This window comes from Amia ocellicauda, chromosome 6, assembly GCF_036373705.1.
Source record: "Amia ocellicauda isolate fAmiCal2 chromosome 6, fAmiCal2.hap1, whole genome shotgun sequence".
NCBI classification, from domain to species: domain Eukaryota; kingdom Metazoa; phylum Chordata; class Actinopteri; order Amiiformes; family Amiidae; genus Amia; species Amia ocellicauda.
The window spans coordinates 4800540-4828179 of record NC_089855.1 but is presented as its reverse complement, the minus strand read 5'-3'; the positions used below and the strand labels follow the sequence as shown (position 1 = coordinate 4828179).

At 40.9% G+C, this 27640-nt stretch overlaps 1 protein-coding gene across 2 annotated transcripts in view; it reads right to left on the bottom strand.

The window, feature by feature from the left end:
* Positions 1-4390: 4390 nt before the first annotated feature.
* reps2 (RALBP1 associated Eps domain containing 2) overlaps positions 4391-27640 on the bottom strand; it is a 51140-nt gene continuing 27890 nt past the window's right edge. The window contains exons 7-20 of one of the 2 annotated variants that reach the window (XM_066705851.1): positions 26918-26981; positions 26007-26155; positions 25511-25599; positions 24364-24432; positions 24029-24116; positions 23428-23502; positions 21349-21397; positions 20915-21051; positions 20539-20600; positions 19459-19551; positions 11917-11991; positions 11436-11572; positions 10599-10704; positions 4391-7723 (exon numbers count right to left, since the gene is read on the bottom strand). In XM_066705851.1, the coding sequence (XP_066561948.1) occupies positions 7655-7723; positions 10599-10704; positions 11436-11572; positions 11917-11991; positions 19459-19551; positions 20539-20600; positions 20915-21051; positions 21349-21397; positions 23428-23502; positions 24029-24116; positions 24364-24432; positions 25511-25599; positions 26007-26155; positions 26918-26981 (1262 nt within the window). In that variant the 3' untranslated portion in view covers positions 4391-7654. The remainder of the gene's footprint in view (positions 7724-10598; positions 10705-11435; positions 11573-11916; positions 11992-19458; positions 19552-20538; positions 20601-20914; positions 21052-21348; positions 21398-23427; positions 23503-24028; positions 24117-24363; positions 24433-25510; positions 25600-26006; positions 26156-26917; positions 26982-27640) is intronic. The other variant, XM_066705852.1, reaches the window with a different exon arrangement.

The following is a 27640-nucleotide window of genomic DNA, read 5'->3' as shown; positions in this document are numbered from 1 at the left end:
AAGTCCCTCCTGGCAAGAGTTACGAGTTATTGATCGGTTCATTCATGCTGCTGGTGAGGGGGTGTGAGTTTGTTTTGACTTCACACATGTTGTATGATGTCACCGTTTGATCTCGTACTGCGTTCATTCTGTTAAAAGAAGCCGCTACAAACAGAGCCAGAGAGTGTATCGGCTTCTGAAGGGTAAAAACAAATTCACAATCATTCACACGCTAGCGATGTGTTGTTGGCGTTACGGCTCTTAGACACAGCAGAGCAACAAGTTAAAGATCTCTTTACGATGAGCACAGATTGCCAAATCTTGATTGTATTCCGACACAAAGCGCTTTTCCTTTCAAATTCTTCACTACTTTTTTTGGTTGTTGTTGCAAAATATGCCTACAGCAGCAGCGACGGCCAGCTCAGTGCCTCCGATTTACCTAAGCAAACCACCGTTTATACCAGGGATGGGCAATTCCAGTGGCCTGCCGAATACTTAATCATAATATATACACCAATCAGCCATAACATTATGACCACCTGTCTAATATTGTGTAGGTCCCCCTTTTTTCGCCAAAACAGCCCTGACCCGTCGAGGCATGGACTCCACTAGACCTCTGAAGGTGTGCTGTGGTATCTGGCACCAAGACGTTAGCAGCAGATCCTTTAAGTCCTGTAAGTCACGAGGTGGGGCCTCCATGGATCAGACTTGTTTGTCCAGCACATCCCACAGATGCTGGAATGGATTGAGATCTGGGGAATTTGGAGGCCAAGTCAACATCTTGAACTCGTGATTCATCAGACCAGGCCACCTTCCTCCATTGCTCCGTGGTCCAGTTCTGATGCTCACGTGCCCATTGTAGGCGCTTTCGGCAGTGGACAGGGGTCAGCATGGGCACCCTGACTGGTCTGCGGCTACGCAGCCCCATACGCAACAAACTGCGACGCACTGTGTGTTCTGACGCCTTTCTATCAGAACCAGCATTCACTTTTTCAGCAATTTGAGCTACAGTAGCTCGTCTGATGGATCAGACCACACGGGCCAGCCTTCGCTCCCCACGTGCATCAGTGAGCCTTGGCCGCCCATGACCCTGTCGCCGGTTCACCGCTTTTCCTTCCTTGGACACTTTTGATCGGTACTGACCACTGCAGACCGGGAACACCCCACAAGAGCTGCAGTTTTGGAGACGCTCTGACCCAGTCGTCTAGCCATCACAATGTGGCCCTTGTCAAAGTCGCTCAGATCCTTACGCTGCCCATTTTTCCTGCTTCTAACACATCAACTTTGAGGACAAAATGTTCACTTGCTGCCTAATATATCCCACCCACTGACAGGTGCCATGATAACGAGATTATCAGTGTTATTCACTTCACCCGTCAGTGGTCATAATGTTATGGCTGATCGGTGTATAAAAAATAAACTAAAAAACAAACATTTTTACCACTATCTGATAGTAACATTAGCAACTCTTCCAACACAAAATAAAGAGAAATGCTTTCCCTTTCAAAAGGAAAAGGAAATGCTGTAGATGTCAAATCTTTACTCAAGTAACATTCCTCTGTTCCATTAGCAGGCAGACCCTATTTAGTAAAATATTATGGCTCTCCACTGTGCTGTAAACCCAACTGTTAATACAAGCACTATGCTGAGTTTCACAGTTGTGTTACAGACGATAGCTGCCAGCAGATGAATTGGAGTGAAGAACTGAGTACGAAGTCAGCAGGGAAATGCACAAGTTTTGAAAGCAGGTTGCAGGGACTTTATACAAACATACCAAGTACGATGACTTCCATTTAATGGATTTCTGACTCAAGCAACGGACGGTCATTTGTAGTAAAAGATCATGTGAAAGGTAGGACACGCTCTTGCTTGCACTGACCCATTGGATGGTGCCAGTCATCTCGCTCACATATCACACAGAAGACTGCGGTGCAGTGCAGCCCAAACACACCGGTGTCACCCTCACATCCACAGCGATTGTCTGGGTGAACGTTAATGTGTGGGGATGCAAACTGAGAGCCGAAACACCAAAAATATCCCCACACATCTGTGGTCATGAGTGCCAATTGACAACCTTTCCATGTTCCCGTTCAGTTGCTCGGTCGGGAATACCAAGCCAAATGCCAGGATGCCTTCATTAAATGCAACGTTTCCATCAAGATGAAATCTGCGGTTTGTATACTTAGCTGTTATCAGCCAGGTTAAGCACTGAAGTGTCAGCTGTAAGCATCTGCACAGGAGCCTCTCCGATACACATTTAATCTGGGAAATGTTCTGTTCCACCAGTCGCTTTAATATGCCCCTCTGCTTTAATACACATAATGACATTGATTTTAGTATTGTTTATGAAATGCTGCTTTCAAAGGTCACTCGTGTTTTTGGAATGCTGCATGTAAGATATTTAATAACTTGTGCTTTCAACCTTGGATGACTTGTGTCCCAAACGTACACACACACGCACACACAATCGAACACTTCAGAAGGCCAATCCTGCGATTTAAGATTCCCGACAGACCTTGACAGCAGCGCACAGTGAATCTGCCAGGTTTTTTAAATGCCCCGTTTTTGAAGTTCAATTAAATACAATTGAGACCGAGGACAGAGCAGCGCTTTGTTTTACCGAGGGTGGACTGCCGGAGAATGTGGGTTTTAAAATCTGATAGGCTTCTCAGCTTCTCAAAGCCTGGTTTGAACCTTGAGAAAATATCCCACCTAAAGAATCGACCGATTTGGAGCCAGACTGCATTGTGGGCCACAGTCAGACGCAGTTGAGCTGTATTTAGTTAATATCGTCTTGTGTTGCCACCGCATGTATAGAAGGGAAATTATCTGTTAAAGATACTGCATTTAAATACTGGGTACAGAATAGCTACAGCTCTAAATACTCCTCTAATCCAGCAATTTTGCAGTCATCACTCAATTTAGTGTGTGCGATGATACTGTGATATTCAGAATGCAAGACATGAGAATTACATAAAAATGTGAAAAAGAAAACCATGCAGAAAATGTTCACATGCACACTGTTTCTCACAGAAGCAGATTGCTACAGGAACACAGCTAGTTTATTTCCAGACATGAAACAAAATGTATTATATACCCGCTGCCAAGAGTCGGTACAACCAGGCATAACCAAACGAAAAGTGAACTTTCAACAACAAAATGCTGTGGATGTTTAAAAATTGCCCTTTTTATGTCATCATAAACAACGGCCCTCAAGACATCTGAACATTTCAGTGAGTTCAAAATGAAAATCATACAACTTTACAGAAGATGTTGTAAAAGTCCTTGAGAAAACAAAATGACAGTGATCAAAATGGAATGCAGATCCACCCCGACTCCCAAAACGATGTATATTTTAAGCAGTAAAATCAGTGATACAAACTGAAAGACCTGAATAGGAAAAAAGAGACATTGTTAGTGTTCCCAGAAATCCCTAGATAAAGTCATGTAGCATTAGAGCCAAGACATTCTGCTGCTTTAGTAAATACTATGTTCTGCCAAAGTCCTGATGGGAGATGTGAGAGATGTATCGCCCATTTCTTGGAATAAAACAAGGAGGGTATTCTTTAATACATGGAGTTTATATTCCTACATGCAAAGACGGCACTCAAACTACATCGACAGGATATTCGTAGGTGAAGGACTTCTGGCGTGTTGCTTACAAGGCGTGTGCCAGTCCTGCTCTGACTCATGCCAGCCAAACCTTGCCTGCTACCAAAACACTGGCAAGCGTGGCATCTCTGAACCAAAACATCGGCAGAACACAACAGAGACAAACTACAAGAGCCGACTACAGTCTTCAGAAGAGTTCCCCCAGCATTTCAGCATTATTCTGTCATTGTAATCAGGAAAATCCCACAACTGAGGACCAACTAAATCACAGACGAGACACAGCGATGATGCTGAAACAAATGTACAGCAATGATGAGAGCAATAACACAGAGAAAAACACATAGGAGAGCGTTGGATTCCTATGATTCAAGGTTTATTATTATTACTTTTGCCAAGATATTGCATAATTTATCATGAACAGAAACCAATGGATCTCGCAACAGAACTTCATAATTTTGCATGTGGCGTCAATATACTACCCAGAGCCGCCTGGATTTCATATCTTGGCTCTTAAGGAGACGGGGTGAATAATGACACACTAATCATTAAATGAAATCTGGGCCTGCTTGTCAATACCCAGGGATTCTGCATATCCAGCTCACGTTAACGCTGGTTTTTGTGCATTTTCTGATTAACAGCAAGAGTTTTCAACTAGACTTATCACGTGACTTTGGTGATACATTACTGTGCAATGCAGAAATTTTGCCGCCAACTTTCCATTTTCCCACACCTTGTAGAGAACACACATTTCAGTACAAAACAAAGAAATAAAACAATTAATAAGGAAGGAAGGAAAAAATAATCTAAAAAATGTAACTTTTATTGTTCACATCTCAGACTCTTTTTACATTAATACAAGCAATTCAGCATATTCAGCGGGTACCAACAATATTTAAAATGCATCACGTGAAAGGTTTCTCATTCTGTTCCTTCACTATATTTCCATGTATAACTGTACACACACACATATAAAAAATATGGGAACAATATGGTTGCCCAGCACCACAATATTGCATAGAAAATAATACAGAAGTACATTTGCACACTAAATGCATGTTAGTTTGAAACAATGACTCCATTCTTCAGCTGTGCTTCTTTTGATTCATGTAAATGCTCTTTTTAAAATATCAGGAGCTAAAAAATAATCCCAAGAATTGTGAACACACTGGTAACTAAGAATATATATATATATATATATATATATATATATATATATATATATATATATAAAATAAGCACACTAAACATGACCATATGGTTTTAATCCATTTCTAGTTTCACCACCACCAACTTTTACCTGTGCTCTCCAAGTCTTCAACAAATGTATTTGTATGATTGAATATAGAGGCTGCCAAAGACCTCGGTGCATAAAGAAGTGCTGTAAACCAAAGACTAACTCAAGACCTAGGGACAAGCTGCAGGATATGTGCTACAGCAAGCTACAGCATATGTGCATTTGAAGAGAATACAATAAAATCAAATACATAAAATCCACAGAAAACAACTGGGTACAGGTCAAATGTTTGTTTTTAAACAATTATCAAACATTCAGATACATCTATCAGAGGTCAGGTACACATTGATACTGAATTTGCAATGCATTCTTTTCCAGTTATGCATCTGCTTATATTTATTGGCAGTGAAAACATGTCCCCTCAGCAGAATGAATACGATTTGTCTCACACGATCAACAGCAACATTCTTCACAATCTTTTCAATATTTAAAAACGTTTGACAAATTTACGAGCACGTGTCTCCGTGGCATTCTCGATGCCCAATGATGAAGCTGATGTAATTTTCACAAGAAAAAACAATGTGCTTTATTATTTTTGCTTTTCATACAAATGTTTCCAGCACGAAGAGTACAAATAAACAGATGGACAGCATCTGAAACCTGATGTAGCTATGGAACTATTAAAGAATGTGAAATGCAAATCTTTTGCATATTTCAGAGACAAAAATAAAATGTTAAGCCCTTTTTGACCTTTATTATATTACCTTTATATCAGTAAGAGGAAAAAAATATATATAATTTTTAAGTGCTGTTTGTCAGTGTCCTGTTTACGCTCACAGGACACCGTGTTTATAAAGCCTTGCTGGGTTATTTAATGCTGTACTGTCAGGAACAAAAGACAAGTAGAATAATGCCAAACATTCAGGTCAAAGTTCAATGTTACACTTTTATACAGAGACGGACGCTGCTAGCAGGCCTTGTATTAGTAAAGGCAAAAGAAACTTCCCAGGTTTTACAAAAGATGAATGACCAAGTAACACGGACAGTTATGGTTAACTAACTTGGTCATCATTTCTTTCTTTGTCCAAAGAGAAAAAGGTAGTAAAAACAGACGTGTTAAATGTTTTCTGAATGAAACTTTTCCACCTTCAAAGCAACGACCGATGACAATGCGATTAAAGATCATTTCTAGCATGTAGTCACTTCAGGATGGCGGTGAGTGCTCAGTGCCTACATCTGATCTACAAACATCTTCCATTATTCGCCGTCCTCTCACACTCGACCCCATGCACAATCTAAATTAGGAGAACTGTGCAGACGGGCGAGTGAAGGAGCTGGCAGTGCCAGGAGGGGGGCAGGGGATCTCTCAGACTGTGCTGGAGTGAAGAGAGACAGATACAACTGTCATTAACACAAAAGATCTATGCTTTAATTGGTTGGCCCACTGAACATGTTATTTAGTTCAGCATGGAATCCTTTTTACAGAGATTTCAGTCTCTGGTTCTTGACCTACAGCATCAGGCGGACAAACTCTCACCAACTGGAGGACTCTGGACAAACAGAAAAAAACACCAGCTTATTCAAGATACTGAAAACACGACTGTAAGAAGATTTAGACTTTTAAATTAGACTTTTAAAAGTAATTAATTTGTTTCTCATCCCATATTACACATCAACATCAATTTATTTTATACCAAAATAAAGACTAATATTAATATTAATTTGGTTCAGATACAGATATTCAGGGTTAAATAATGTAGAGATCTCCGATTAGAATAAAACATTTTATATCTGGATATTTCTATCTGTAGTTTATGACATAAAAATATAAATTATGATACTATATATCCAGAATCCAATTCCACTAAAAGATCATTGTGTCCCAATCGAATGTTCCCAATTCTCCACAAGGCATGATGAATCGATCAGGAGGTTGATAGAGTAATACTGTCCCAAATAATCTCCTTTATATATATATATATTGGGAACATTCGATTGGGACACCATGATCTTTTAGTGGAATTGGATCCTGGATTGAAATCTGGATTTAAAGAAGGTTCATTTAATCTCATTAATCTAATGCAGGTAATAAAGTATGACAATGAATGTTCGAGCAAAACAAACAGCTTGCGTTTCAAACATAATTTATTCATGTTTAAAGCATCTGGACTCAGATTTGATTGAGTTTCTCTTTTTTAATTTAACAGAGTATCAATATATTTTCAGAAGAAATGGTTTCACAAGATGGTGTCGTAACGGTTCGTTGGCGACTCTGGTTGCTTCTGGTTGAACTCCGTGACGGTCGGCTCCTTTCCTCGACTGCTGTGGAGGTTTATTCCTGCCTTCCAGCTGTGACAGGCCCACGCAGCCTCGGCATATAATCCTGTCCCTTTGTTGTCGTCCTCCAGAACATCTGCCCTTCTTTATAAATGCGTGACACAGCAGTGTTTACTTGCCGACTCCTCTCTCTGTGACAGAAGCACCGCGTCATTTGGCGACCACAGTCCTGCAACTTTAAACGCCGATAGAGGTCCCCCCATCTGTAAAACCCAGAATGCCAGGCTGAGTATGTGCATGCGCTGGGTTTGTTTTCCAAAATCTGCTTCATCTCTTCGGTTTTCATTTTCTGTACTGATAGAAATCTACCTTCACCAAAAAAAAAGAATGAAAAAAAAGTATATGGACAAAAAAAGTCTCTGGTCAACCAGGAGAAAGTCTTTCAGACCTTTCAGCTCATGTCTTAGAACTGGATTAACGCGAACGCAGCAGAAAAGACGTTCTTTATTAGTTTCAGTGTTGGGACTGCAGGGACAGGGGCAGGCGGGGCGGTCATACGAAAGCTATGGGACGCAGGACATCCAGCTGGGACTCCAGACTGATCCGCTCCTGGTGAACTTCCTAAAAACAGAACACAACTTGTGTTAATAAGATACATTGTAGCGTTTCAGGCTTCTGGATTCACGATTACACAAACCACACACAATAAAAGAGGTGAGTCGGGGTTAATGACCTGTGACCGGCTCCCCCAATCCTGGCGTCTCCTCTGTTCCTGCGCAGGGATTACCTTCAATCCCCGGGAAGCTAGAACAATTCCCAGAAATCAGATCCTCGAATGATCTGTCTGAGCCCTCAATGCAACAAACCGACAGACACACAGGCCCTTCCACTAAACACAAAAGTCCCAGATCGCCACAATATATATATGTGGGTCTCTATGGACGAGCTGGTCAGATCCTTGTCTACAGAATGTAGATTCTGTGCACCTTACAGGATCGCCATGTGTGTTTCATTAAGTCTTGTTTATTGTTTCTCCACAGAGCGCAGTGGGGCAGACGTTCTTGGGATGGCTTTCTCCTTTCTTTCTCTCAAAAGGGGCTTTTTGTGGAAGGACCGAAATATAGACAAATGCTTTTTAACAGTCTGGGAATAACGATCAGTGAAAAGAAAACAAAGCAAGGTTGGACTCTGACCTTCAAATCTATGTTTAAATTCATACGCACTTATTTCATTGAATGGGCTACTTTCAAATCCTCCACATACGGGCTGCGATGCATCATGTGGAATATATCTCGATTAATATGTCAGCATGTATTGGGATTATTTTGAGAAACTTATACCTCAATGAACGTAAATAAAAGGAGAATCCCATATAAGCATGAACAGGCATCAGCCAAGACTTCAACATTTTGTCCATATTAAGAAATACTGTCAATTACAGAACAAGGCTTTTCCAATTATCCTAAAACAGGAAGCTTGAATATTTGCAAACAACAATCAAGTTTAATTTATGATTGAGGTGGTAAAAATAAATAAATAACAAAAGGTTGCATTCATTATTTAGCAATAAAATATTCCAGTGCCACCAAGTGAATCTTTGCAAGTTATTTCTTGCCGTGAAATTAACTCGCCCAAACAGACAGACTGCTGTGAATCCCTCCATACAGGGTGCTCCCAGGAAGAAAACGCACACGATGCAAAGTACAGTGTTGCTTCACAGCTGCTAGCCACTATTTTAAAGAGTCAGGCAGCTGTTAGTGTCAAAGGTCTGGTGTATTTTCAGAAGACAGGGAGTTCAATTAAATAAATAATAAAACTCACACTCCGTCTCTATCCATGTTTTATCTGGACGCTGAGGTACTCCATATTCTGTTTCCTAATATGTAATTCTATGTATAGTGCGGCGAATGCACGCAGCTTGGTGGTACAACTATAACGTTCCTGTTTTTAAGGTTGTGTGCCTCGGAAGTCACAATATGGAGAATCCGTTCAAAATAAACCAAGAGAGAGACCTTCGATTAAAGTGGATTGTATTTACTTTTGAGTGTACATCGAGTAGCCCGTCTTGATTTTTGTTTTGTTTTTTTTATCTCTGTCCGTTACCTTGAAACAGAAAAATAATACATTCTAGGCTTGTGGCAGATTTGTTTATATTACCTCAACATTGGATTGGGAAGTTAAAAACACACTTAACATGTTAAGATGGGAATCGGGTGACACAGTTAATTCCCATTAGAGAATCAGAACTCATGCAAAGAGCTTGAGTAGCGATATAACGGGAGAAAGACCTAGGAGTCTACATGGACTCCTCACTTTCTCCATCCAAACAATGTGGGGAAGCAATAAAAAAGGCAAACACAATGCTAGGGTATATTGTCAAAAGTGTAGAATTGAGAACAAGGGCAGTGATGTTCAGACTGTACAATGCACTAGTTAGAGCTCATCTGGATACTGTGGACAGTTCTGGGCTCCACACTTCAAGAAAGATATCGCTGCTCTAGAGGCAGTTCAGAGGAGAGCAACCAGACTTATTCCAGGTCTGAAGGGAATGTCCTACTGAGAGACTGAGGACCTGAACCTTTTCACCCTGGAACAGAGGAGACTACGTGGGGACTTGATCCAAGTCTTCATGAAAGGCATCGACCACATCAAACCAGAGGAGCTTTTCCAGATCAGCAGGGACACACGCACCCGGGGACACAGATGGAAATTGGGCTTCAAGGCATTCAAGACAGAAAACAGGAGACACTTCTTCACACAGAGAGGCGTCACAATCTGAACAAACTCCCCAGCGATGTGGCTGAAGAGACAATTTGGGAACATTTAAAAACAGACTGGATAGGATCCTTGATCACTTAGTTATTAATGGACACCAAACGAGCACGATGGGGCGAATGGCCTCCTCTCGATTGGACACTTTCTTACGTTTCTAATAAGGAAAGTCTACTGCGACTCAATGGGAGCTCCTATATCGAAAGCACCTGACATGAGACACAAATAAACGATGGTTTTAAGGCGTCACATTTTTAAAATTCCTGCAAATTCCAGTGATACTCTTTTCCCCTTTGTTTACTGCTGGCTCTGCTGGGCGTTCGTAATTGAGTGCTTTGCAACCACACGGGCAGCGAGCGTTGCCAAACCTCTGGCCGGGATCCCTCGGACACGTACCCTTCTCCTATTTCTTTATGATCTCCGTTTTTAGTTCAACGAGGAATTCGCAGACACAAGCACAGCTGTCGAACAGTTTTACAGCAGAAGACGAATTGAAAACCACAAACCAAAACATTTAAAGGCCAATGTGTGCTAGTACATTCAGTATCTCCCTGTTGTGTGGCACACCTGGAGATCAACAAAAACGCCCTGTGCGCATCTCAGAATAGACGTTTTATGATTTATAAACCTCTAGGGGTGATGAATTTGGCACAATTGAAACTTTTAATTCAGTTTCATAACGCATGAAATGAGTTCTGTTTGGCAAAGGGAGGCGTTTTCTGACCTTTAGCTGCTGTTGGAGCTCGCTGTTGAGTCGGGTCAAGACCGCGTTGGCTTCTTTATTCTTCCGGATGGCTGTCTGAATATCTTTCTTCTGCCTGGAGGCTTGTCTGCAGAAATGGAGGTGCAGGATTGATTAGCAGGTACAGTGTCGTCGGTCCGGCACGCAGTGGCCTGTTTTAAGCATTAATCAAAGGGTGCCAGTAATTGCTGTCGCAGTGTTATTGATGGGCTGTTTGGTGTGACATCACCCCTGTGGTTCCCAGCTTTGCCGTTTAGGTAAACAGCAACATGTGCTGAAGCCATTACACTGTGTCAACATTTGCACACCTCTGTCAACACACCAGAACAGCTTTCTCCGATGCTGCAGATTAGCCAGGCATTCTGGGATGTTGCTTTGAAATGTTCCTGTAGCTTGTCTTAAACTTACTGCAGTATTTGCAGACTAGTGCAAGTCTAAATGCTTAAACAAATACCTCCAATTGAGCATTTAAATGCCCAGGCAACGTCTAAGCCTGAAGAGGGAGAACTAAAGAGAGCTTAGATCAAACAGGTAATGCAACCACTTTTTATTTAAATAAAATAATAAACTTAAATAAAGTGACTTTTTTCTCCAAATCTAAACCTCCTCACCTCCTTCTGCATTTCCTTTGGGCGGTACTTTAATCAGGTAGACACACATTTTAATTTAGTTAACCTCACGTGTGGTGCTTTGCTGTTCATGTAAAGTTTTCTTTTCGGTTGCCCATAACAGTGAACAACTCAAGAAAACAATGTAAGGAAAAGCTCACAGGCCACTGATTTCATAAAACTTAGGCCTTGAGGTAAAGGACGCTTTTACTTTTGAGAGGTCCTGGTCCCAGGCCCAGAGGAGGTAGATGTCAGAGGGGCAGAAGGGTCCGAGGAGTCCAGATTCTGACTCTCTGGACGATATTTCCTGCGAACTGGCTTCAGTGGGGGCTGGGCCAGCATGCCCTCCTGAGAGAAGACACGTAAGACAGAGAGGGAGAGGGAGAGGGAGATTAGTTGTGGTTTACCAGTCAGTTCAGAACCAGTTAGGAGCTCTTCTCCCCCTTGTAATAAACACACGTTCTACATTTCTGGTGTGATTAGTCACAGAGGATCTGCAGGGTCAATCTCACACGCTCACTTCACTTCCCAGGGCTGGTGAGGGTCAGATTAAACCCTGCAATCACGAATGGCAACCGGAGTCTTTCTGACCGAACCGTGTTCCCGGACCTCATACCAGGAGAGGCAGCGAAACCGATCTACTAAAAATGATGCATCCAATCTCTACTGACATAATCACAGCCAGGTCTTACTTTTTTCGCAGGGCTGCCTTCTTCTGCGCTGACGGCTGACTTGCTGGGAGGACCCCGATCCTCAGTGTTCTCCTCCTGCAACACAAACGGACCCGACAATAAAACACAGGGTTTAAAAATGAGAGCTGGCAAACAAACCATCCCTCCAGGTCTCGTCCCTAATAAGCAGACTAAGTTATGATCCAGTTCTGCAGTCTGCAAAGGCTATCCTTTTGCTCCGGGTTATAAATGTGACAAAATGAAATGCTGCTTAATTTTATGCATGTAAATCACAAGTCCATCCTTGTGGAAGTTAAAATGAAATGTTCGCCATATAACATTCACAGCCGCCTTCGGACAATTTAGCTTTCGAATTCAACAGTGATTGTCATGCAGGGACGCTTAATTTTCTCTTGACTAAGCAGAGCAGAGACTATATTATGAAACATGTCACCAGAAACAAATTAAATTAAAGAAATCTTATATTAAATAATAATACATTTTGGATAGATATGTATAATGTCTGTTTTGTATCACATAAATGTAGCAGCTCTCTCTAATTAAACTGTGCAAGTGATCGAAATTAATCTCTCAAATTACCAAAAAATATAATTTAATTTTCTATCTCCTTTTACAGCGGATATTATAATTATTTGTAATAAATCTTGGAACAATCGCAGGAAAGTCAGGCCGACAACTGATATGAATGAGTGAAAATAAAAACTCACTGCGGTGATCTACAGCAAACACTACCACCAAGCAGTTCAGACATGCCTTCACAGATACCCCATCCGACTGAATTCATTAGGACTTGCTGATAATTGCTGTGAAACATGCGAATTTTTGCATATTTCCGGATAAGCTGTTCACCACATGGATGAAAGTAGCCATGAATCCTCAATGTTGGTGCGAATTGGGTATTATCTTGCTGTTACTGGCCCTTACCCTCCAGGTTTAAATGCATCTTTGACTCCTAACAGCACCATCTGGTGACAAATAAACTACACTGCAAACTGTAATACCAAGGACTCTGGGCATTTCCTCTCCAGACCAGATTGAAACTGGTTAGAATAAACCCCAAATTGCCATTTGTGTTTCAATGGTTCCCATGGGAAAGGAGAAGTCTCTAACCACCAACCAGCCTGTGCTACGGTTGTGCTCCGCCACCTCCCACCTTTACACCCAACGAAAAGGCCCGAGCAGGATGACTCTGGCCTCCTAATCTCCCCGCTCTCGATCTCAGAGCCACTATGTATTTTGGTTCACTAATCTGGCTGGCTGGCCGTCTCTCCTGCCAGGTGCTGAGCACTAAAAGGAACGGTGTGTTCAGGTCAAGACTGAGACACGCTCTCTGGCATCCTGCCCGGCAGAAGCCAGAGCCATAGTTCCCTCACCTTTCCCGAGCACTTAGCACTAATGAAGACAGATTTTACAAAGGGCCTTCTAACCAGAATCTATTGCTTTTAGAAGGAGCAAAGAATCTAGTGATTTTTATTTTAACGCTCTCGAAAGATACGAGCACATATATTAGGTGTGTGTGCACGTGTATCAGAGTTGGGTATCTTGCCTGTGCTTCTGTAGAGGGGTGAATATTAATAATTCCCCCGGATCACACTTTCCCATTTCAAACTCAACAACAACTGAAGCTACGCTGACTTTGCAGCCAAGGTGTGAGTGGTAGTTAGACTTTTTCCATCTTCACTCCAGGCTCAGATCTCTGTTACTAATCTCATTGGTGAGGGAACGAGGAATGGTGAGATCATTTTACCAGTCCTGCTCTGTTGTGAAGATCAAACTCTAGTGCTCAGGCAGGAGGGAGGTGTAAGCTTTCACAATGTTTTGTTAAAGATATGAGAAGGAAGGTCAGCCTGGGATTTAAATTAAGTAATGAAGCACTCGTATAAAATGATGGGGTGTTCCCAGACTGTCATACACCACACTGTACCCTGTAACACCAAAACAAAACCTCAAAACTTCTGAAATCCCCCCAAACACACAACCAGGTTTCAGAAGCTCCTGCCCGATCTGCAGTGATGAAAGCAGCTCGTGCCAATACTGCTGTGCAGCTGCTGCCATGTTAGATGTGAATACTGCTCTAACCACACAGGAAATGGCAAGGCTGGCAGTGGTTAATTAGGACTCTGAAAATGATCCTGGGATGAAGCCACCAAGGGCCGAATGCAGAAGCTAAATTTGCACGACTGTCACGGAGAACGCCGAAGACTAAATGCTCGGTGTGTGACGGAGGAAAACCACTGCCCCTGGGTTGTCTGGGACCTGGGTTTACCTGACCGCCGTATAGAGAGAGGGGAAACCCATCACAGAGGATGAAAAGGCTGGCAAAAAGGGGGCAAACTGAATCCCAAATGAAGACTGGGTATGTGTGAGAAGCTTTCAAAGCAATACACATGCTGTCAGAAAGCACTGCTTACACAACGTCCTCAGACGACCCGAAGCCGCGATTTGGCGACGGGCCGAAGCGCAAGTCAAAATCCCGCGGCTCAACGTTAAGAGTCCTAATTATAGCTGGCTAAAGAGGACAACGGGTTGTTGCCCAACTACGCTGGCTAAGTGGGATAAAACGCTGCCTTGGTTTTAAATTCCCGCCATTGCTATTTCAGCATCGTCTCTTCAAAACAGCTTAGATGTGACATAACTGGGCGGTAAACAGTCAGCTGCATTTGCTAAATGGAGTGCAGAAAAATACACGTTTATTTATAGTCGTCATCTCAATATACAGACTGCAAAATGTCTTTTCTATGCAGGATTGGATTTAATACATTTCAAATAATGAATAAAGCCAATTAACATAAACATGGTGTCTTAAATCTGAAACTTCATTAAAAAAAAAACGTTACGATTTAACAAAGGTCTAAATTTAGTTGTGGTTTCTAAAACTAATTATCATATGTATCTTCCTATCTATTATAAATTCAATACAAAGACTAGTTCCCGAAGGCCACTCTTTCAGAAATAATAATTTCCCCGAGTTTCTAAAACAAATGAACAACAACAATATCCTTAAACAACCTTGAATCTGCAAAGCCAAGACGACAGCTGAGAGCAACACAGGATGATTGTTTCTACGTAGCTGTAGCTAATCACAATATTCCCTAATGAAATAATACACAAATTGAGGTGACAATACTACTAAACATGTACAATGGAGTTTGATGCTGTTAATTTAGTTTTGTACGTTCCTTCAAACACATCACATGCAGTCCAGTACAAGAGTCGACTAAAGAATGATCAAACATATAAGCCCATACACGAAAGAGGAGGAGGAGAAGAAGAAAAAGCAGGGACTCTTTTTCCAAGGTCTCCAGGGCACGATAACCTGATCAGAACAAGACATCTGTTTTCGATCGGTTCTGCTGTGATGTAATGGGCACGTCAAATTAATTCTGCATGGATATCGGCTTCAGTCACAAGAAGAACGCTTTATGTTGTTTAATGGATTCCAGTAGCTGAACAGAGGATATCAGATCTAGATAATCACTCAGTGAGACGGTCGTACAAATCCTAAACTTAAGATTACTTACAAAAATGATATCTGATTAATGCATATAATAAGGTGCTCGTTTCAGAGCTCATGGAGACGTATGGGTTTCTTTTTCTTTCCAACAGAATGAGTGACACATGAAACCGGAGTCTTGTCTAGTAGGGAGTGAAGATCTCAGAGCACAACCTCAACACTACTTTGACAGCGTTCAGCCTAAAGCAAAAATTAAGAAGGAAGGGCATGGTACAATACTAAAGGCTAATAAAGCAGCACATATCCATGTTTGCATGCCTGTACTGTATGCTTGTACATAAACAGGGCTGTTTGTTACTAACCACTGTTTGTTAATAACCACAGAACCCAGCCTCTAATAATCACTGGTTATACAGTAGAAAAAGAATAATCTGTTTTTATTCACTGTAGTACTGCTCAGAGGGACTGTAGCATGTTTGGGAAGTACTAAGATGGAGTTACTGTGAGGCTAGGTTGAGTGACAAGGATCCACGTTACTGAAACAGAAGTACAGGTGGCAGATAATGTAATTACTCCTCTGAGTAAAGCTCAAGTCTACAACCATGCCATCTGCCCTCAAGGTCAAGGTGTTTTAAAGCAAAAAGATTTCTTTATTTTTCCCTGGTAGCTGACCGGAACAGAAACTCAATATGAGAGCGAGAGACACATTCAGATTTAACACTAGAAGCGCCGACATTTCGAACTACCTTCAAGCGCCAAAGCGGGTCATTGTAACCGATAGCTCTTTAACAGCTGCGATATGATAATCAAAGGCAAACCATCGTATAAAACTCAGAAGTTTTATTCATTAACTTCAAATCCAACATTTACATAGCACATAGCACAATGTAGTATTTAAATTGAAATATGATCATAAAACATTAATATTATTGCTATACATAACGCACTTTTTTCTAAACACCCACACTGCAGTCAAAATATAGCCTACAATAAGCAAAAAGCTCAAAAATGGCATACAATAAGATCATGAAACAAGTGTAAACGTAAATATTGGAATAATGCTCAGAAGCAATATTTTATAGTTCAAAAATAAATATTGCATTTATCAAAACATAATTGTACATGAAAGTAAACATTGTCAACACAGTGTAAACTTAGTTTTCAACATATACTGCTTTTATTCACTGTAGCTTTGTAATTCCATAAACTATTTACTATATATTCAGCCTGCATACCTGACAGCTCGTACAGTCACACAGGACACGTTTCTGCACTTTCCCTGCATGAGCTCGTACCTCACACTCTCCAGGTGGATACTTTTACTCCACGAATATATAACATCACAATAAATGCTCCTCCGCTGATAATGTCCGTGAATCATGATTTTGGTGGATGTGCTGCGCTATTGCACTCTGTACCGTGCATTACTGATCGTGTATTGATCAGTAGAGTAAAAGCACTCGGTGCCATTTGGACCTGCGTTTCACTCGCAGTGTTTTCACAGCACTGGCACAAACCCACGAATGATCTGTCATTCCCAGTATCACTGATCCCCTGAATCAGTCATGTTCATATACACGGCATGTCCAAAACGAGCTCTCTTCAGTCTCCGTTTCAAATCCATGATTATTTGTGGGTAATCACTGTATCAGCTCAATCTGAGTACAGCTGTAAGAAACACCTGTAATGATGTACAATGCGTGTGTTTTTCAAGCACATGAAAGACTGTAGACAGGTAGAGATCGCCACTTGAGTGCCAGACTGACTCAGGATTATGCGTTATATTTGAGTTATTATGTATTTAAATGACCTCATTTAAATGTGTTTATAACTTATTTATTTTCGAGTTTATCCAGCTAAAACGCTGTAGGCATGTTTAATACATATATTTAGGAAAAGTCACGAACGGGTATGCGCAGTGTATTTAGGAACACAGAGTAATTCAAATTTGAATAACCAAATCGGTCAAATCGACCGGCTCGGCGCTTGTAGTGTTAAAGGAGTGTGTGCACAGTTGGAGAAGTGACACACCCTGGAAGACAAAACTCAAAACTAATAAAAACGTATAAATTCTAGAGAGAAGACACTTCTGTGTATATGATCCACCACTTGTCAGTCATTGCACAAATGGGAGGAAAATGTAACCAAGTTGCTTAAGGAAGCTTGGCAGATGAGCCAGCACAGCAACGCAGTGAGATAGTCTTGCAAAGTAACACGACTACTCTGTGAAATGGCACATGAATAGTCTCAGAAACTTCAGAAACCTGTACTGTGTATAAACACGCACAACACACTGAGAATTGTATCTGAATATCCACCTCACATATTTATACATCCTCTGAAACGTTGCAATCAAGTCTAGAGACAACCTTTGTCTGAATCAACGTCTTATGCTGCCAGATAATTGTCTGGTATGCATTTGTGTTCTTCAAGGCATGAAGCTAAATTGATACATCCCCCTTTAACCATGATTTTGCCTGCAGTAACAGAAACCTGATAACAAGGTAGACTCTGTTATGAGTCTATTGCCAATTTCGGGAGTCAGATTCACAAGATAAATTGACATCGTTCAAAATAGGGTATTGAATAAAATGTCTGTCTAAAACTGTCTAACTAGGCAGTAAAATGTATGTGGTTCTATCTTTTGCATGTCTCAGTCTGCAACTATTACCCTGGTGGCAAACTGCATCTACCATTCAGCACAGAGGGAGACCTTTCAGTTTTCAGCGAGAAAGTAAAGCAAAGAAAGGATTACATTGCACACATTGTGGTATAAATGTCAATTTCTGTCTAATTAAGAAGTATCAGCTAATGTATTAATTTCCCCAATGTCAAACAGCAAATTAAAGTTTCACTTCCATGTTGGAACCGAGTGCTGACGCTCAGTGAATTTCTGATCAATCCACCACATAGCAAACCTCAACTACAGGTCATATTGAGCTACTGGACAGACGAAGGTTGAGTTCTGCTCCGGCAATCTCTACCCATTCAGTTCGGATCATTGTCGGCTAGTGAGACAATACATCTGTGGATATTTGTGCCCTTCCTCCACTCTGGGAACACTGTCGTTAATAAGGCACTCTCTATTACACTTGATTTCCAGCCAAGATTCAAAACTTGGCAGCAAATAGGAGTCTTGGACAGTTTACCTCCTCAGCGAACATTGTACCTTCACAACCATACAAGGCAAAGGCCGATGCACACAGAGATAAACAGTGCTGTGGGCGCGAGCTGAGACAAATGAACAAACTTTAAATAAGTTTCCAAAGTTTTAAAGAAAGTCATTTTTGAGGGGATTACAGCTCCAAATAAATTCAACAAAATAAATGGGAGAAAGAAAGCTAAAATAAATTAGACAATCACGGTGACAGGTGGATAATTTTTGTTTTTCTTAACCGATAAAAATAGTCTCGAATGCAGGCAGACGTACAGCTTTTAGATGAGAAGCCCTGTATCCATGGAGATGGAAAGTTGCCATAGGGATGACTAATATAAAACTCAATTTTCATTAAGAATACATCGCAGATTTCAATTTAGTGCCTTGTTTTCCGGGCCCAGCTTCTGCGTCTAATATTAGCTCGTGTGAATCTCTGTGAGGGCTGAGGGGCAACATTCCATTATGACACAATAAAGGATTAACGGCCAAAGAAAGGCTCACTGGGAAGAAGGGGGCGGAACTGACTTGAAAGCTGGTTTGAAGGCCCACCACACCTTGCTCTCAATATTCCAGGTTGAAAAAGTAATATGGCCAAGACAACAAACAAAGCAGTAAACTCCTACCTAAAGAAGCATGACCTGCACAGAATACACTGACACTCTGGGAACAGGGATGCGGTACATTTGGTAGTTAACCATTTACACAGATTTGGGGATGCCAAAACTGGATTCTGAATATGTATACAAACTGGAAACAATGGCATTGCAATACCACAGAAGTGAATATAGTGCCTTACCCCTTTCTGAAGTTCAGTTTACAAGATATATGAACCGTTCCCATATGTAATAACGCGTGGAGGGCAGGAAAAGTACGGCAGTGAACCTGAATTAATTTGGAACAGAGTCCTTGTGACTGGGCACCTGGCGTTTACCTCTTCTCTGAACTTGCTGAAGTCCGCAAAGTTAGGCTGCTGCACTGGGCTTTGCTTTGGTGCGCTCTCTGTGCTGGGCATGAAATGGGGGATCTAAAACACAACACCAAACAGAGAGCCAGGCTGTGTTTACAGAGCACACTCAGAGTCATTCAGATGTTCTCATCATTGACATATCGTACAACATGATGTGCTGATGATCATTCTAACAGCAAAACAGGGATTTATCCCCCTCCCCCCATCTAAAGACTACATTTATAATCAGTTATTTATTGAACACTGTCATTAATAAATAAATACATTAGCAGACCTGTTTCTGCACAGCTTTAGCTCTAGGGCGGCCTCGCACCAGCTATGCATGAGTTAAAATGTAGTTTAGTTAAAGTGTAAATCCTTACTTAATTTCATTTTACACATGACAATCTTCCTGGGTGCAACATGTGTAAATGTAGTAATCACATTACACTTAATTGTCACTTACAATTTACACATACCATTGGGTATGTGTGAGCTGATCACAGGAGAATTATGTAAATAAATAAATATTCCAGAATAAAATATGTGTTTGTTCTCTTTTAAGCATTACAGTTGGAAAAAGTAATACTGGCAAGTCATTGCAGCTTTTAAAATATAAAACAGTTCATTGTTATATCTAGTAATACATACATCTGCCTGCTGTTTAAATATGAAATCCCAGTTTTGAATTTGTGAAAGCTTGTGACTCTAATAATGAAGTTCACACAAGACCATTAATATAGTTAATCTTGTTCAGATATAGATTATTTTGTTTCATTATTTTTGTATTATCTTTCTCTTTGCACACAAATACAGTTATCAGCTGTGATTAGCTGCAGTGAAGCAAACACACGTAATCGACTTCCTTAGTTACAAATTAACCCGGTTCTGTCGTCAGTATGTGTGGAGTTATAAACTAACAAGTCACACACAACAGGGTTCACTTGCCAACCTGGGGCTGCATTCACACACAGCTGGTGCAACCCGGCCCAGAAGAGTAAAAGCAAGAATTAGACGAGACGAGGGGGCTCTAGAACAGCAGGGCTCAGGGTTCTAGGTTCTCACCTGGGTGGCGAGGGGTCTTGGAGGAAGAGCAGGAGGGGGGGGCAGCCAGCCACCTTTAAAGCCTGAAATGCCAGACATGTAGGAAGTTTAACATCACTTTGCAAATCTCAAGAACAGTGTATTATTAAAGGGCTATAAGACTACTAAACGATTGACGATTTACTAAAGTTTTATTTGTAATCTGATTTCACAAATGTAGGCTTATCGTCACTCGGTACTTCATCTTGAGATCTGTTGAGCAAAACATTTACTGGATGGTTTATAATTTTTCTGATTTGTTCCTTCATTCATTCATTCATGTATTTTCCTCTGTCATTTTCTTTAAATGACCAACTGCTTATTTTCTAATTAAACTGCAGATGGTGCGTTGGCGCACCTTGACTGCTCTGCTGAAAGAGCTTGTTGAGGTCCAGGGACGAGGCTCGGGAGTGGGTCTTCTGGGGTCTGGGAGGTGGCGTGGGGGGCTCCTCAGTCTTCTTCATGGCATCGTCAATCGAGGTGCTCGAATACGACCTGACAGGGCACAGCACCCGAAAGGGCGTCAGAGAGGTAGCTGCCAGTTTTCACAAAAAATCTCAAATTAGAGAATAATGTGAGATGTGGTGAAGACGGCAGTTGTATTTACTTGAAGGTTGACAATTTGGAGATCCTACAGTAATATACCAAGGAAGAGTCAAAAACCGGCTTTTCACACTATTGCACATTATTTCACTTTGTGCTTCACATTCGGAGCATTGATTATACTGTGTATCGACAGATATCAATAAATGCACTCATTCAGACTAATTTCCTCTTTTCTGAGCACGTTACCTGGGTCTTGTTCTCGACTTCACCTGGTGATCGAGCTCTTGTGGTGGATCTGAAACAAGACGATCATGAGCATTGACATTGTTTAACAACAATTCTGCAATAACTGGCAACCATAAATACAGTATTTCATTTTAAAATACATATACAAATATCACTTCCCCAAAACATATTTTGTCCACGTTTAGAAATCATTTTGCATTCAATAGAATTAGAAAGGCTCTGCACGTATAGAACATACAGTTTACAAAGGAGAGGAGGCCATTCGACCCATCTTGCTCGTTTGGTGTCCATTACCTCATTTGGTGTACAATTATATAAATATGTACAGCACTTCAGTATTTATCGCTACTCAAAATCCTCAAAAACTAGTGCGTGTGTGTATATAAATCTGCTCTAAAACAATATCTATGTACATGTAACAACTGGGTTTTGTTCAGAATGAACAATTATACAATGAACAGAGTTTAAAGTAAGCATTCCTGAATATCTCAGCTACCACTCTAAAATGAATCAAGCGTTTTTTGTTGCTGACATACCTTAGGCTCCGCAGAGTTGTAAAGGCCCCAAGACAAGTCAGGAAAGCTTTAAAGTGATTTAACAATTTGGCAAAAAGTTGTCGAGATTTATTTCAGACCCGTGTTCCAGGTAATCTATAGAAGCTTGCTCTGTAATGTTCCTTCATTGAGCCTCAGTGTACTGTCTGAGCTGACCAGGTTTACACGGAGCCGGGAAATAGTACAAATCTACGCCAAATAGAGATCTGAAACACGCCGTCTGAGAACGCATCTCAGTTCATCTTTCATGTGGTTTCATATGCAGCACGTGCAGTGACGTTAAGTGCTCTATAATTAAAAGCAAATGAATTAAATTAATGCTGAATGCATGACATACACAATCTTTTCAAACATTTAATTTTTAATCACACGCAATTGGCAGGCAGCAACTTCTGTTTGTTCCACTAATTTCCCAGCTGAGGGGGAATATTCATGTTTCAGTTTGGTTTGGAACTCGACTGGGTTGCCTTTTCAAATCACAACAGCAGCTTCCTTTACAGTAATAATAACCACATGGAAAACGAGCAGAGTAACGTCTGAGCCGCTGCAATGTCGTGCAAAATGTCGCTGCCGTGTTTTATATTCGTGAGAAGCACCATTTATCCATTTAACCATGAGGACTACAACTATCATTTCTCCTCTGATTAACCTCTTGAAAAGATTAAATCACTCCCGGTTTTAAACACTAGAAGGCAGGCACTCTCTGCTTTTGATTTGTATCACTGCAGACAACACACTTATCAAGTTGTTAAGACTCTCTTGAACCATCAGCATAACTGTTCTCTTATCTTATCTGGAAAAGAGAAGATTTGTTGACTGCTTTTATTGGGAGTTAGTGATCTTCTTTTCACCGGAAAACCACAAAAATCAACAACAATAATTCAGTACTTTTAAACAGTACTCATTTGGACTAAAAGTGATAAATAACTCCCTATTTAAATTATACCTATGTGCAAGGTCTGGAAGACACATTTTACAACTTTAATAATCCTGCAATAACACAATCTAGTGATAACTGAGCTAGTTTTTAGCACATAATACCCATTCTCGCTCCCCATTCCAGTGTTTGTTAGCAGCTTCCCTTGCCTCTTTCTCCTCTGGCTTTACTAGTGCACATGGTGGTGGATACAAAGGGTCAGAGACTTCATCGCCAGCCTCATTAATGCCCCCGCCACGCTTCAGGGACAAGACGGGTCAACGACACTGCTGACATCTCCTTTGCAAAGAGAGCTGACCGCGGTCCCAGCGTTCGTGCTGAGGGCAGCTCTGCCACGATGCCGTGATAATCGAGCATTCACCCCCAGTCCCATCTGTACAAGCTGAGGAATAGGACTGTGTTCGTGCCAGACATGCAGACAAATCTTTTCGTTTTATGCGATAAACTCTGCACATTGCGCGACACTTTTGACTTGGCTAAGTAGCAGGTCCCGGAAATAAACTTTTCCCAAAAATCCTGTGAATTAGCTGGATAGACAGCAGTTGATTCAGGTTTTCTTGATGAAACAAAGCACACGGATGTGGATACCTGGCTTTTCTGGAACTCTGTCAAGGCGTTCGGTTGTCTCGTCTTGAATGGCAGGTATTCGCTTTGGACTGAAGGCTTTAAGGGAAACAAAAAGACATGGTGGTTACTTCCTAGCAGAGAAAAATGTCCTACTAAACTTCAGGACATTAGGAAAGCCCACCTGGTTAATTCAGGGTTTCCTCAAGCTACATGCATCGTGTGGAGGATGAGTTGAGTGGACTAGCGGTCTTTCACAGGCTATAGTTTGCATCCCCCACAGATGGCACTACATTGGCTGATGCCAGGGCGCCCCATTGCTAACCAGGTGCTCGTAGTAGTGAGCATCATTATTGGCAGTTCTGGCTGGTACTGATGTTCCGGTATTTGCATTACAGGTTTACAAAATAAAATACTTTTTCATACAGCATAAGTGCAGAAAATAAACTGCCAATCAAAATGAAAACGAGAGATTTCGAGGAGGTGGCTTGTTGTTATGTAAAGGGAATAACCTGCAGTTATAACTGGGATTCGGTATCAGTAGTCGGAAAACAACTGAGATGCATTTGAATTTGCAGAAAGGTGAAAAGGGGAGCTGGGACATCAGACACCACACGGCCACTACCTGACACAGAGCTGACATCCCTTAGATCTGGCTTTGATGTTGTTTTCTCAGACAGAGTAGGCTGCATCGATTCAGCTTTGTTCTTCTCCTGCGATAGAAACCAATAAAAAGGGACTTTTCAATCGTATAAGAAATAACAACATAGAAAGAGCTTTGCTTCCAATTAGGTACGATTGTTTTTTCAGTAACATCAACCCACACGCCACAGGTAGGCACTAGCGCCCTCTACCTCCAACAGTTTTTATAAAGCTTTTATAGGACTGAATTATTTAATAAATTAGGTCATACGAAGGGGTTTTCTTTGAAATTATAATAATTACTGAAAGAAAAGTCACCTCAAATCTGCAGTCTGGCTGTGCAGGCCGGGACTCTGCTTCCTCAAACAGGATCAGCGGCTCGGCCTTCTGTTGGGACCAACCAGCAGAAAGCGGCACATTGATTTACTTGTGTTTTTCCAGTAATTTGGCATCAGGTGCCCTGCTCTAAGCTCAGGTCTCTTGAAAGGTTTGATTATTATACATAGACAAACACGTAAATGAGAAAGTTCACCGTTTCCTTATCCACCAAAACTTATCCAACAAGACTTTCCTGAAGCTTCGAGTGGGCAATTTCATGTAGGACAACCCTTTTTATCATAATTTAAACAGCCATATTCTAAACAACCTTGCAGTTTTGCTGGAAGACATAAAAGACTGACAAGAATTTGATGATACCACAAAGTGAAAAAGTTAACGCTCTGTATTGTTCACAGTGGCTTATGATTTCACAACGATCATTTGCATATGTACACACAAATTCAATTCCTTTCATACGATCCCGTTTCAGGATATATGGTTTCTTTTGGAGTGTCTACAGTAGCTGGTTTTGTGTATCGTCCTGGACGCTACATATTGCATGTGCTTTTCTTGAGATATTGCTTTACAAGCCAGTGTTGCTGGCGTCAAAATTGGAAATCTGACATCAGGCCTTCAGTTAAAATCCAGTTACAATGGCGGATCAACTTTAAATTTGGCTCAGAACAGCACATGATAATGAATCCTGAAGCCCATTAAATAAATAGCCAGAGCGTCCACCTTCACACCGCAGAAAACCCCAATCTGCTGAGAACTGCTTCAGTGACCCCGTGTCACAATTCACATCTGGCTAATGGTGGCAACAGGTTGTGTGGGGGGACTGTTCTTCATATCAGTTTCCTTGATTATGTGCTTGTTGAATAACACAGACTGCAAACTATTTACTGCCGTACTGAAATAGTTAAGAGTTCTGTGAAGGGCATTTTTAACAATTTACAGAATATACCTCAATTTCTCTACAGTGAAGGTTCAAATGATGACAAGCAGTTGTAATTTTCAGTATATTAATTAATCTGGCGACAAGCAACAGGGTTTCTTTACTGATACTGACATCAATTACATGATTTTCTTAGACTTCTTCAGTAACTAAATATGGATCGGAGTGTCAGCTAGGACTCTGCTGTCTCACCTGGGCAGGTGCCGGGTCTTTCTGTTGCTGGGTTAAAGGCACGGACTCAGAAAATGAGCCAAAGAACACTTCACCTCCGGGCTGGGGAGCTGGGGAGAAAAAAAAAAAAGTTTAAATGATTAAAAAGTTTGAGTCTAAATAATCCTGATACACAGGACACATAGGTGCTAAGTGAAAATTAATATACAAAATGATTTATGTTGCCCACATCCCCAGATTTGGGAGTAAAAAGAAGTCCTGATATTATAGGGAATGAAAAATTATAGGAAATGAGGGGTGCTATACCAAGACAAGACAGAATAATATCATGTAAATGGAGGGAAACAAATGTCAACCTTTTACTGTACAAATGTTGCCAGAATGCGTTACTTAAGCAGCTGTAGAAATTTCGTGAAGATTTTAAAACACTGTACGGTTTTAAAACCCTCTACATAAAACAAAACTTATTTATTCGTCCTTATATCGGTATAGATATCCCTGTATAAAGATGCAATACCCATGTCCTTTTCTAGAAAGCTAGGCATCAGGGTCGGGGGCAGTGCTTCTGGGAGAGGGTAGCCATTTTTGCGAGCCACGATGAGGTGGAAGGCCGCACAGAATTCTGGGAAAGTCAGGGCACCATCGCAGTCGACGTCACTCAGCTCCCTGTCAGGAAAACACAGCGGCCAGCATTAAGCTCTTCATAATGAGAGACATGCACTTTGCGTAGACAGAGGGTCTGATCAGAGCATACATTTACCGTAATAATAATAATTATAATACTTTTGGGGGAGGGGGTCATTCCTGAGAAACTTTTTAAGGCATAAAGTGTGTATGAAAATGACACATCAACTTTAACTGTACATTCTGTTTTAACTATTCCAATTTCAGGATAATGGAGCAAAATCTGAACAGATCAGAAGTATATGGAGAGGCACCAAGAAGAAACCTCACATGACAGCCATGAAAAGAAAAAATCGTGCTGCATCTTTTTGTCAGATTAGATTCTTTGTTTGCTTTGTTAAGCGATTCTACACTTAATGAGGGGAAGGAAGAGAAGCCCCCACCCCTTCCCAATTATTCTTCAAGACCCTTAAAGCACCGCGCTGATCTCCTGTCCCAGTTCTCTTCACGCAAGAACCCTTTCTATAGGGTCTCACCATTGTTGCTTGTTTTGTTTTTTGCAAAAGGCTTAACAAACACATAATGCCTCTGTGCGACTGCGAAAACAATCCCAGCTCAATGTCTGTAATTACGTAATTCTGAAAATATTTTAATCCTGCCTAAAACCTCATGGGAAAGCTGCAACAATCACAATCACCCCTCCCTCCGATTTCTACCTTTCCTTTTCCCACTTTCTAAAATCCCTATTAGTTCTGCATGTAAAAAATATAATAAAATTAAATGACATTAATAAAAAAAACATACCAAATGTGGGACAGCTCTGGAATCGAAAGCTTCGATTTTGTAAAGAAATTCTTTGCAACAGTCCCTAAAAGAAAAGAAAAGAAAACAAATATTCTTCATAACAATATAACTACTATTTTGTTGACATGCAATAATAAGCAAAATCACAAAGAACATCTGATGTTCAAGAAGTGACGATTGGTAGAAATATTTTTGAATGACTGCAGATATTTAATCCCAAGATGCTCCATTCTTGGAATGAGGCTGGAAAAATTGGCACATGACCTCCCATGTGAAAAGGCCATAAGTGCATGAGGTGCCATCTGCTGGTAGTAAAAGATAACTGGTAGTGAATTAAATATTGACCACACAATCCACTGGCTATGCTGTTATTTGAACACAATAAAAAAATGAGAACATTAAATTAAACGCACCTGGCTTAAAAACAGAGCCATAAATATTTACGTTTTTTTCCAGTAAGAAATGTATGTTTACCAGAAATTCCATGTTTGCTTTATATTGTTGCAATAGGCTGATTTTTTATGTATTTGATCTTTTTCCTTTTAGGAGTGGCTTGTATTGCCTGGAAATCAATCGACAGAACTTATAATAAAGGTAGATATTGTGTGAAGTTTTTGTGCTTTCTTCGGTGTATCAGGGAACCATTTAATTTCCCCCCCAAAGCTGCACATTTAAAATCCCCCTCTCGACAGTGCAGGCTGATCACCTTCAGAAAACAACTTG